Genomic DNA, 12990 nt, shown 5'->3' with positions numbered 1-12990 from the left:
CATCAAGTTCAATACTTCTGTATTTGTTGGTGCCCCAATGAATAAAAATGAATGCAGTATTCAAGTTGTGTTCTACAATTTAGACATAACCTTGTCAGACACATACTCCACTGATTTGGCAATAAAGCAGATCATTCTGTATGCTTTGTTGGTTGATATTGTACAATATCTGCACATGGAATTAAGTTTATTGTGACTTCTAGATTTCTTTCAGCATTTCTCTAGTTAAATTTTCACCATACTTTAAGTATGGTCCAAAGTGTAAACGTTTGCATCTAGCTGCATTGCATTTCATTTTTCATTGAGTAATGAGCATTCAGACTTAAATAGAATAAATAATTACATTGGTAGTGGTGTAAGATTATAACATTCTCAAACTAACTTTATTGAACTATGTTTGCAAATCACAAGGCTATGAATAGTACACAGACATTGATAAACAGGCAAATAATACCATACAGGTCATTTCAAAACTTACAAACTTTTTTTTCATTCAATTGTGTTGGGACTTTATAGACACCCAAAGGAGCTGAATCTTCATCGTCCAGTTTGTGTTTCACCTGAAGTATAGGATAACCAGGCTCTTTCACCCATCTCTTAGCATCTCGTTTTAAACTGTAAGATGTAAGGCCTTAAGACCACAGGCTTACATATCCAGCTGTTCAGATAACATCCACAAAGATGAATCTTCCACATAGCTTTGTCCTTCAATTTCTTTAATTTGACCCACAGAAAATCTGGCATTCCCCCTCCATCTCTCTGCTTTAATTCAGCCAGGAGACTGAAAGGTTACATGTTGCCTGAATGACACCAGCCAATCTCTTACCAACCCAACTGGTGTCCTCTAGCCCCAGCTCACACGTGAAAGCCTAAGCAAAACCTAACTTCAGATGAATTGGCTAATGTCTGGCTGTAAGATAATGAACAATGGAAAAGTATACCTTACTTATATCCCTCTGTGCATATAAAGATATAAATTAGCTGGAGGAGGCCATTTGGCCACCTCAAGCCTTCTCCACCATTTAATAAAATCATGGTTAATCTGATGGTAGCCTGAACTCCACTTTTCTGCCCAAAATCCTTTGACTCCAGTGTTGGCCGAGAGTCTATCTACTCTGCCTTAAAAAGATACCAAGTTAAAAATCACACAACACCAGGTTATAGTCCAACAGGTTTAATTGGAAGCACTAGCTTTCGGAGCGACGCTCCTTCATCAGGTGATAGTGGAGGGCTCGATCGTAACACAGAATTTATAGCAAAAACCCGCAGTGTGATGTAACTGAAATTATACATTTAAAAATTGATTGTCTGTTAAGCCTTTCATCTGTTAGAATACAGTGATAGTTTCACTTCTTTCATGTGTAAATCACAAAACCCTTTTTTTTAAAGTTGCATTCTCGGGTTAGCTGTTAACAATGGTGATAGCCAGACAATGTGTTGAAGGTGTTGGCCCCCTGTGTTCTCTGTCTACGACCTGATGTTTAGATTGAGTCTAATCTAAAAAGTGAGATAACAGAGTTTTACATAAATTCATGCAGTTTTTGAGCTCAGAGTTCGACATGAATGTATGCAGTTTTTGAGCAGGCCCAGGATTTGTATGTTCCTGGGGGAGTGGGAGGGGGAGTTGAAGTGGTCAGGTTGTTTGGTGCGTATGTCCCAGAGCTGTTTCCTGAAACACGCTATGATTAGATTTTTTTTAGATTAGATTAGATTACTTACAGTGTGGAAACAGGTCCTTCGGCCCAACAAGTCCACACCAACCCGCCGAAGAGCAACCCACCCAGACCCGTTCCCCTACATTTATCCCTTCACCTAACACTATGGGGAATTTAGCATGGCCAATTCACCTAACCTGCACATTTTTGGACTGTGGGGTAAACCGGAGCACCCGGAGGAAACCCACGCAGACACAGGGAGAATGTACAGGTCATTCGTGGCGTAGACAGGAAATTCTGTCAGTGAGTGTAAATTTAGGATGGTTTGTTGCTTTCCTGGTGCTAGGGTTATGGACATCTCTAAACACTTCAAGCACATTGTTAAAGGCGAGATTGAGAAGCCAGTAATTATTGAACACATGGGTAAGAATGGCATTTTTAGGGAAAAGATTAAAGCAGTACAGAGTGAATTTAAGACATTAAAAAATAAAGCCTTAAAAGTAGTAACTTCTGTTATACTCCAAATATCAACCTCAAATTAAGGAAGGAACAAAAGATTAAAGGAGGTAAATCGATGGCTGAAGAGCTGGTGTACTGTTCAGGGATCCAAGTTTATGGACAATAGGAATGTCTTTTGGGATAGAAAAGACCTGTTCAAAAAGGATGGGTCTAACCTAAACTGGAAACAGATCTTACCAGGGAGATTTGTTCATTCCATTAAGAGAAAATTTCTACTGATAGAGATGGGGAGTGGGGGAATTCTAAGTAGCAGGGTAAATTGATGGGAAAGGTTCTGAATGTAAGAACATGTCAATCTGAAAAGAAAGACAAGAGAGAGTCAGGGTGTGTAATAACTCTGAAGAACTAAATTGCATTTATTTCAATGCAAGGGGTCTTACAATGCAAGGCTGCTGAACACGGCACATTTAAAAACATGGGATTGGGACATCATAGCTATTACAGAAACTTGGCTGTGAGATGGACGAGGCTGGCAGTTCAATGTTCTGCAATTTAGATGCTGTAGGAAGTTTAGAAAAGGAGGTAAGAAAGGAGGGGAAGTGATGTTTTTGATTAAGGAATGCATTACTGCTGAAACTAGTGAAGGTACTTTTGAAAAGTCATCCAGTGAAAATATGAGTGGAAATGACAAATAAGAAAGAAAAGATCACTTTGATGGAATTGTACTATAGGCCCCTGAATAGTAAAGGAAAATTGAGAACCAAGTATGTAGGAAGATCTGAAATATATGTAAGCACAATAAGGTTTATAGTAATGGGGGATTTTAATTTTCCAAACACTGACTGGGGCTACCATAGTGTTAAAGATTTGGATGGTGAAGAATTTGTCAAATGTATTCAAGAATATCTTCTTTATCAATATGTGAATGCTCCTACTAGAGAAGGAGCAAAACTAGACCTTTTGGACAATAAGGCAAGGCAGGTGAGTGAAGTAAAAATGGAGGAACACTTTGGGTCTAGCAATCATAATTCTATTAGTTTCAAAATGGTTATGGAAAAGGATAAGTCTTCCAAAAAAGTTCAAGATTTTAATTGAAGTAAGGCAAATTTTAATGGTATGAGACGAAAAGTTTCAAAACTTGGTTAGAGTAGATGGTTTGCAGGTAAAAGAATGTCTGACAAGTGGGAGGTATTCCAGAATGTGATGACGAGAGTTCAGGGATACTTTGTTCCTGTTAGAGCGAAGAGTGAGGCTGGTAAGATTAAGAAACAATGTTTGAATAAGAATATCGAGGTTCTAGTCGAGAGTGTGGTGCAGGTCAGGCAGCATCCGAGGAGCAGGAGAATCAATCTTTCGGGCAAAAGCGCTTCATCATCTCCAGCATCTGCAGTCCTCACTTTCTCCTATTGAGGTTTTATTCAACAATGAAAGACTATCTTATTTTAGGTATCGACAAAGTGGTTCAATTGAATTTCCTAATCAATATAAAGAATGTAGGGGCATTCTTAAGAGAGAAATCAAGAAGGCAATCCCTCGAAACCTTTCCTATTCATGTACCTATTCAAATGACTCTTAAAATTTGTAAATGTACCTGCATCTAGTGTTTCCTCTGGCAGTTCATTCCATATGTTCATCACCCTCAGGTCTCTTTCAAATATTTTCCTCTCACCTTAAAACTGTGCCCTCTAGTTTTCAGTTTCCCTATTCTAAGGAAAAGATCACCTATTCACCTTACCTCATGATTCTATAAACCTCCATAAGGTCATCCCTTAACTAGGATGCTCCTGGGAGAGATGTACCAGCCTATCCAGCCTCCTCTTACAATTCAAACTCTCCAGTCCTGGTAATATCCTTGTAAATCTTTTCTGCACTCTTTCCAATTTAATAATATCCTTCCTATAGCAGAGCAACCAGAACTGTACACAGTATTCCAAAAGTGGCCTTACCAATCCTGTACAGCTACAACATGACCTCCAAACTCCTATATTCAATGCTCTGACTAATGAGGGCATGTGTAACCTTAAGTTTTTCTGTGACAATGAATTCCATTAGTTTGCAGTTAGGGGTGTAAGATTAATAGGTCTGTTGTTGCCTGAGTATGTGTTGTCATCTTTATTGGAATACTGGTTAACTAAAAATTAGCAACATGGAATTATTTACTATTTCTTCTGATTATAATGATCAAGAAAATAGCAAATCACAGCAGATGCTGAACAGAATGAAGATTTCTTCTTCATGGTAATTATACAAATCTTTAATCTGCAAGTATATTGCTAGCTCTTCACAAAAAAGAGAATGCTCACCTAATCTTTGAAAACCTAAGTGACCAGGGCTTCCAGTTTCAGCCTGATCAAAAACTATAATATCCACATCCGCAGGAAGACAAATTTGTTTATGCAATGCTTACATACTATCAATGCCTTTTAATTGCAGCTTAGTTTCTTACTTGGTCAAAGCTGCAGTAGCTCACTATCCAAAGGGTCTGAATGTTTGGGAAATGTACACTTAACAATCAAAGTTTATGTAATAAATCCCAGAAGGTTGTAAGACATGTTTTGTGTCAGCTGCAGCAATTGTTAATTCATCACTGTAGTTAGTGGGTGTGTGTCAATCTTTTGAAAAACAAATAGGACTTGGCTGTCGAAAAGCTGAGATTGTTTGAGGTTGCTACTAGATGAGATGCTGTTATGCGCAAGTAGTTGTGACATAAACAGTACAAATTACTCTTCCACAACTACAAATCGCAAGCTGGCAAGCAGCTCAAAAACTTAGACTAATTGCTCATTCTCTTCAACAATGGTTTCATAAGAGGGTAGGTGGACAAATATCACAAACACAAGGATTCAGAGGAGATTTACAAGGATGTTGCCAGGGTTGGAGGATTTGAACTATAGGGAGAGGCTGAACGGGCTGGGGCTGTTTTCCCTGGGGCGTCGGAGGCTGAGGGGTGAGCTTATAGAGGTTTACAAAATTATGAGGGGCATAGATAGGATAAATAGACAAAGTCTTTTCCCTGGGGTCGGGGAGTCCAGAACTAGAGGGCTTAGGTTTAGGATGAGAGGGGAAAGATATAAAAGAGACCTAAGGGGCAACTGTTTCACGCAGAGGGTGGCACGTGTATGGAATGAGCTGCCAGAGGAAGTGGTGGAGGCTGGTACAATTGCAACATTTAATAGGCATTTGGATGGGTATATGAATAGGAAGGGTTTGGAGGGATATGGACCGGGTGCTGGTTGGGATATCTGGTCGGGTTGGACAGGTTGGACCGAAGGGTCTGTTTCCATGCTGTACATCTCTATGACTCTATGACATGAATCAAAATAATGCTGTACGGTTTATAACTCCACTCAGATTAATGGAAGTAATGTGATGCCAATAAGATCTTTAGTTTTTAAACAATCCCTACAGTGCAGATAGTGGCCTTTCAGCCCATCAAAGTCTGCACTGATTCTCCAAGGATCATCCCACCCTCTCTCCATAATCCCACATTTCCCATGGCTAACCCACCTAGCTGCACATCCCTGGAAACTATGGGCAATTTAGCATGGCCAAGCCACTCAACCTGCACATCCTTGGACATTGGGAGGAAACCAGAGCACCCGGATAAATTCCACGCAGACACAGAGAGAATATACAAACTCCACACAGACAGTTATCTGAGGCTGGAGTCAAACTCAAGTCCTGGGCACTGTGAGGCAGCAGTGCTAACCACCATGCCAACATGCCACTTTTTGTGCTGATGTTCTGAACTTCACAAGCCCCAATAAAGTGAATGACTGGACTGAGAGTGTGTTGCTGGAAAAGCACAGTACCCTTCATCATCAGGCTCCGGCCCAAAACGTCAATTTTCCTGCTTCTCGGATGCTGCTTGACCTGTTGTGCTTTTCCAGTAACACTCTCAACTCTGATCTCCAGCATCTGCAGACCTCTCCTGAATGATCGGACTGCAGTAGAATGATCTTCTAAAAACTGCCCTGTTGCTTTAATTCCTGAAAGGAGTTTGTTTCGTAGTGTAATTTTTCTAACATCAATCAATGTTCCTTCTTCTCTCTACCTGTAACAGGATCAACACTTCTAATAACTGCCCTGTTGCTTTAATTCCTGAAAGGAGTTTGTTTCGTAGTGTAAATTTTCTAACATCAATCAATGTTCCTTCTTCTCTCTACCTGTAACAGGATCAACACATTGACACCCAAGAGGATTTCATACCAATTCTCTGCCGCTGTTGCCAATGATGTAAATGGTGATATTTGAACAAAGTACTATATGCTCCAATTTTTCTTTAAATGAGCACCTAAGGATCTAACATAGTGGTTGATAGACTCCTCCATACCCTTTTGTATCAGTGCACTTGCCTGCCATATTGGCTAGGAGTATATACATGAATTAGTTAGGCTTTATTAATCTGGTGTTTGGTCCAGGAATTACATTTTTTTTAGATTAGACTCCCTACAGTATGGAAACAGGCCCTTCAGCCCAACAAGTCCACACCGACCCTCCGAAGAGTAACCCACCCAGACCCATTTCCCCTACCCTATATTTACCCCTGACTAATGCACCTAATTAGTCTTCGGCAAATTAGTTTGTGAATGAGAACAACCATACTGTGCTTTCCTTATTCATGTTTTGCAATGCTCACATGACAGACAAACCAATAGTCCTCAAGAGGATGAAACTGCTGGAGGTTTCTACCCACAATTTAAGTTTTAAATATTTATACTGAACCTGATCAGACATGTTGCAGTACATCTCTGGAGCAGCTTGGTCTTAAACACAAATTTTGTGGCTCGAAGGTAGGGACACTACCAGTGTACAGTACCCTTGCCCCAAAAGTTAAGTTTTATATTTACATTATTGAGGTGTCAAAAAGAGTTAGTGCATTCCTTGAGTGCCGGCACCAGCGTTGGAGCATGCGCTTTGCCCAGGGTATGCTAACCATCACCTGGCAAAATGTTCAGCTCCTGACTAAAGCTCTGGGTTTCTGCCATGCATTTTGTTTCACATCTGCCCCCACCCAATGCCAGGGTAACTTCTGTACCAATTCTGCTGTGGTGATTGAAATTTCAAGACTTATATTGTCAAAAGTAGTTAATTGACTGTGAACTGTTTTGGATATCTTCAAAGTTTTGAAAGGCCAAGTTGTTTGTAAATTATTTCTATTTTCTACAGATTTTGGAATGTGTGTCAGTTTGGTGAGTGTTGGGGTATTGTCCCTTGGGGAACTGCATCAGTATTTGAGATGGCAGGAATGGGGAATGCCTCTGGTGTGCCTGTCAGTATTTGACAGGGGTGTGTTCATGAGGTGTGTCAATATTTGAAGGTAGTTTTTTCTATGAGTATGATTATATTTGCAGAATGTACTTAGCAGGTGCTTCCATTTGCTGAGACTTGTCTGAGAGGGTACCTGTTTTGACACATGCAGTCCCCATCCTGTGGGAGGAGTGAGGACTCTTTGGCTGCTTGGTTCTTCTACAATAACTGAATCAAGCTTGTACAGGTCATTCTGCTATAACACGCATTACATGAATGCAAATTCGCTTTAACACGATTGACAAATTCGGGAACTGTTTTTAGAGCACTATGTTTTAAAGCATGTATTGGTTATAACGTGAATTCAGGCCCATTAGTTTAAATGGTGCTGCAATTATGCGATTTTCTTATAACACGGGATTGCACAAGAATGTGTTATATTAGAACAGGCTGTATATACTTTTTATTGTAATAAAAGCCTCACCGAGACGGAGAGGCTGAATAGGCTGGGGCTGTTTTCCTTGGAGTGTTGGAGGCTGAGGGGTGACCTTATAGAGGTTTATAAAATCATAAGGGGCATGGATAGGATAAATAGGCAAGGTCTTTTCCCTGGGTGGATAAGTCCAGAACTAGAGGTATAATTTTTGATACAGAGTAAATGAATTCACATCAGTGTGTAATTGTTTTAGCCAAGAGCTGAGTCAACAAGAATGGAAACTATGTGGAGGAAATATATAAACGTTTTTATATTAGCTAAAATGGTATGTCAGCATGAAACGTGATTGCAAAACAATGGTAGATGTATGGGAAAATAGATAAGATGTTGTGAGGGGATGAAGTCAGGCCAGAAAAGCCTGTATGAACATCTGTTTCCCACTTGTACGGAGACACAGGATCAAACCCTAATTAAAGAGGTCATAAAGATCAGAGTGGCCTCCGGAGAGGCCCAGATGGAAAGAATATGCCTAACGATGACCTGCAGTGGGATGACGTCAAAAACCTTATGAGGCCAGAGATAAGCATTCTATCACGGACAAGGCCGGATAAGCAGGAGTGGTGGGACCAGTCTTAGGGAAATAGAGGATGTAAACGGGGGAAAAACCATGAAATAAGAAAAAATATGTAGGGACCAAAATTATATAAATTTCGAGAGTTTGTTGAATTTGGTGTGTATTTGTCCCTGCATTGTGGACATTACACCCACTTGCAAGTGTAAAATAAAGGACACTGCTGATTCAGATTTTCGTCTCAGACTGCAATTATTGAAGTTAGTGAGCTTTGTTTCTCACAGTGGATAAGTCCAGAACTAGAGGGGAAAGGTTTAGGGTGAGAGGGAATCATTTAAAAAGGATCTAAGGGGCAGCTTTTTCATGCAGAGGGTGGTGTGTGTATGGATGAGTTGCCAGAGGAAGTGGTGGAGGCTGGTACAATTACAGCATTTAAAGACATTTGGGTGGCACGGTGGCACAGTGGTTAGCACTGCTGCCTCACAGCGCCAGAGACCCGGGTTCAATTCCCGACTTAGGCGACTGACTGTGTGGAGTTTGCACATTCTCCCCATGTCTGCGTGGGTTTCCTCCGGGTGCTCCGGTTTCCTCCCACAGTCCAAACATGTGAAGGTCAGGTGAATTGGCCATGCTAAATTGCCCATAGTGTTAGGTGCAGGGGCAAATGTAGGGGAATGGGTCTGGGTGGGTGCGCTTCGGTGGGTCGGTGCGGACTTGTTGGGCCGAAGGGCCTGTTTCCACACTGTAAATAATCTAATCTAATCTGGTTGGGTATATGAATAGGAAGGGCTTAGAGGGATATGGGCCAACTGCTGGCAAATGGGACTGGATTAGTTTAGGATAGCTGGTCTCCAAGACGAGTTGGACTGAAAGGTCTGCTTCCATGCTGTACAACTCTATGACTCTAATCTGTTTCACACATCACTGGAGTCATCTTCATGGGGAACATGATCAACACAGTCATCCTCAGGGAGAACATAAAAGGGGTCCCTGAATGATGATAAATTCCCCATGAAGATGACTCTGGTGATAGTAACTTCCACCAAGAAGACGATTCTGGACGGCACTCAATGACTACCCAAAAGATTGAGCTTGAGCCAGCACTGAACATTTTGCCAGATGATGGATAGCATACCCTGGGCAAAGCGCATGCTCCAACGCTGGTGCCGGCACTCAAGGTAGTGCGCATGCTCTGAAGCCGGCAACACGTGCATTACGCATGTTCGGACGTCGGCACGTTGGGAGTGCTCATGTAACGGCGCCGGCACTTCGGGCAATGCGCATATTCTGTTACCGGCATGTCTGGCATCGCGCATGTCCCGGAGCCGGCGCTGAGGGCAATACGCATGTCCCGGAGCCGGCGCTGTCGTAATGGCGTCTCAGGTGAGTGTCGCCAGGCAGCTGTACTTTGTTCGGCGGCGAGAGGCCGGGCTCCGGTGGTTGTTCAATTGACCGTATTGTGTGGCCCCACGGTAGCAGGAGCCCTGGTACTTGCATGGACTGACAGTTTCAGTGATAGTGCATATCAGAAAGGCGGCCCGTCTGTCAGAGTTTGTAGATTAACAAGGTACACTTATATAGCGCCTTTAATTGAATGAACCATCCTGGCGTCCTTCACTGGAGCATGAAAGATCAAAACACTGTAACACTCAGCCTCATAAAGCAATAGCTTAGGTGAGCAAAGCTTGATCAAACATGTGGGAGTTGGCAAGTACCCTTTACATTTTTAGGGAGAGTTGTGAGGGATGCTGCCTGGAGCTGGAGCAAACACAGAATGCTGGAGAAATTCAGGCCCACTGCATCTGCAGAGCGAGAAGCAAAGTTAATGTTTCAAATCCACTGTTGACTCTTCGTCAGAACTGAACAAATGTCACAACAAGCTTGAAGCCTTTAATCTATTTCTCTTGCCAACTTTCCTTGTGTTTGTTTCAGATTTCCATCTTTGACAGTGTTTTGCCTTTGTTAGAGAGGGAAGCTGGATATGGAGATGAACACTGTACTTTCTGATGATATTGCTAAGGGTTTACGCTCTGATGAGGAGTGGAGAGTGATGGATATATTCTTTTGGGGAACACCAATGGTAATAATGACAGATAGATAAAGAAGGCACTAATGTCAGATGGGTGAGAATTGAACTGGGAATGTCACCCCAGCTGACCAATGGAGCAGACATGGCAGGAAGGTGTTGTGATCAGTTGTGTTAATAACTATAGATAGCTTTATATATGTAGCTGTGTTTACATGTGTATGTTTAGAATTCAATTGATTATGTAAATATCCTTTGCAGGAGTGTTGTCAAACAAAGTTTGGTTCTGAACCTCATGAGATATTAGGGCATGTGTGCCCAAAAGCTTGGCCAATAATTATGTTTTACATTGTGTTCTAAAGGAGGGAAGAGGCATTTCGAGTGGGAATCTCAGTGCCTAGAATTTAGACTGCTGAAATGAGTATGGGCAAAATATTAGTGGCCTGATCTGCAGTGAAATGCTGTTTAATGCTTACTGAAAATGCATTTTAAATTTTATAGCATAAATACTGTTTTGATACAGTCTGTCAACACTTGGGAATTTCAGACATTGAATATCAAATACTCCCATGTCAGATATAGTGCAGCTACATAATAAAATTGTGTACATAACTTCAGAAGAAAATGGTGATGATTTTGTCATTTTCCATTTTGGCTGTCTTCAATCATGCTTGTGTAACAGTGCCCAATTGGAAGCAGTGCAGTGTCTAATGCTTACTAAACTGAGACTCGTCACTCATTAATGCACTATTCTTAACATAGAGTCATAGAGTTGAACGGCATGGAAGCAGATCCTTTGGTCCAACTCATCCATGCCTCCCAAATATCCTAAATTAATCACGTCCTATTTGCCAGCTTATGGTCCATATCCCTCTCCACCCTTCCTATTCACGTACCCATGAAGATGCCTTTTAAAATTTTATAATTATACCAGTCACCACCACCACTCTCTCTGGCAGGTCATTTCTTATATGCACCACCCTCTGCATGAAATAATTGCCCCTTAGGTCCATTTTTAAATCTTTCCCCTCTCACCTTAAGTCTACGCTGTTTAGTTATGGACTTCCCTAACCTGAGAAAAAGACCTTGGCCATTCACCCTGCCCATGCAACTCATGATTTTATAACCCTCTACAAGGTCACACTTCAATCTGCGACACTCCAGGGACAAAAGCCCGTGCCTATTCACTCTCTCTCTATACCTCAAACCCTCTAACCTCCGCAACATCCTTGTACAGATAAGTTTTTAAAAGTCTGAGGTGGATTTGGAGCTCAAGTCTGAAATCTGGTGACTGTAAACCTCTCAGAGTAGGCATTCTTACCTGAGAACTCTGAATTAAATGTGGATTGTGTGGCCTCTTTCGCTGAGTAAATTCCACTTTTTCCAAGGAGGTCTTGTAGTGCAGCAGGTAGCTTCTGAGACAGAAACTCCGCGGTCAGAGTCTGCTTCACAACTCAATGGCCATGGAAGTTATTACATGGTCAAACAGGTTGATCATCAATCTGCAAATCCTTTGAGTACATTCAGTAAGTGGTAAGAGCTTTGGAGTTTCCGATCATCCAGAAATATATTTTAGCTGCAGCACAACAGCATCCACTCATTTTAAAAAAATATTCCCAAGCACTAGGTCTTGCCATGAACTGGACTCTGTGACAAGAGGGACTTCTGCTTCAAAGCTTCCCAGTTTTAATATCCTTGTAACTGTGTCACTGTAATGACTGTAAGATCAAATCAATTAACCTGTATTTATGTTATCAATTAATTTATTTTGTTCTGAATACACACATTCAAGTAAAAAGCCACTCGTTTTGCCTCTTGACCATTTCTTCCCTTCTTTGATTATACTTACTCAGTTTATATGTTTGTATGCTCTGTTCTTTCCTCTATCACCTTTATACAAGTGATTATACAATTAGCTTCCATTATTTATGCCTACATTTCCTCTCAAACTCTCCCTCCCCTCTAATTTCTTTAAAGCCCTGTCTACAGTCCTAGGTATTCAATTCACTAGTCCAACATAGTTCAAATGAAGTCTGTCCTAATACTGGTGCCAGTATCCCACAACCTGAAATCTATTTCATGCATATTAATCTTTAAGCCACACATTTAACTCCTTGACTTTATTTACTATGTACCAGTTTGCCTGAGGCTTTGATAATAATTCAGAGATGATTAGCTTGGAAATTCTACTTTTGAGATTAACTCCTAACTATTCAAAACCTTTCAGTAGAACCTCCTTTCAAATCTAATATGTTGTTGGCACCAATGTGGATGATAACTGGATCCTTCCCCTCCTTCTCCAGGTTTATCTCTAGCCCCAAAGAAATGTCCTTAACTCTGGCACCGGGCAGACAAGGCAACCTTTGGGAGTCCCTCATCCATGTAAAGTTCAGTATGCATCCCCCTAATTATACTGTCCGAACACAATGAAATTCCTATTTCCTACCTGCACTTGAATGGTTCCATTTACTAAGGTGTGTGGTCGGTTTGCTTATCCACCTTGCAGTCCCCAGTGCCTGCAAACTCTCATAACTGCTTGTCGATTGTAGGGGTCAAGCACTACCTGCAACTGCTGGAATCCTCATACCTGTTT

At 41.3% G+C, this 12990-nt stretch overlaps 1 protein-coding gene across 2 annotated transcripts in view; it reads left to right on the top strand.

Moving 5' to 3' along the window:
- The first annotated feature begins 9650 nt into the window (after positions 1–9650).
- LOC122557099 (MICOS complex subunit MIC27-like) overlaps positions 9651–12990 on the top strand; it is a 48371-nt gene continuing 45031 nt past the window's right edge. For both annotated transcript variants that reach the window (XM_043704403.1, XM_043704399.1), the window contains exon 1: positions 9651–9754. In XM_043704403.1, the coding sequence (XP_043560338.1) occupies positions 9743–9754 (12 nt within the window). In that variant the 5' untranslated portion in view covers positions 9651–9742. The remainder of the gene's footprint in view (positions 9755–12990) is intronic.

Source organism: Chiloscyllium plagiosum, chromosome 15, assembly GCF_004010195.1.
Source record: "Chiloscyllium plagiosum isolate BGI_BamShark_2017 chromosome 15, ASM401019v2, whole genome shotgun sequence".
NCBI lineage: Eukaryota > Metazoa > Chordata > Chondrichthyes > Orectolobiformes > Hemiscylliidae > Chiloscyllium > Chiloscyllium plagiosum.
The sequence above is the reverse complement of the archived record's forward strand: the minus strand, read 5'-3'. Positions and strand labels throughout refer to the sequence as shown.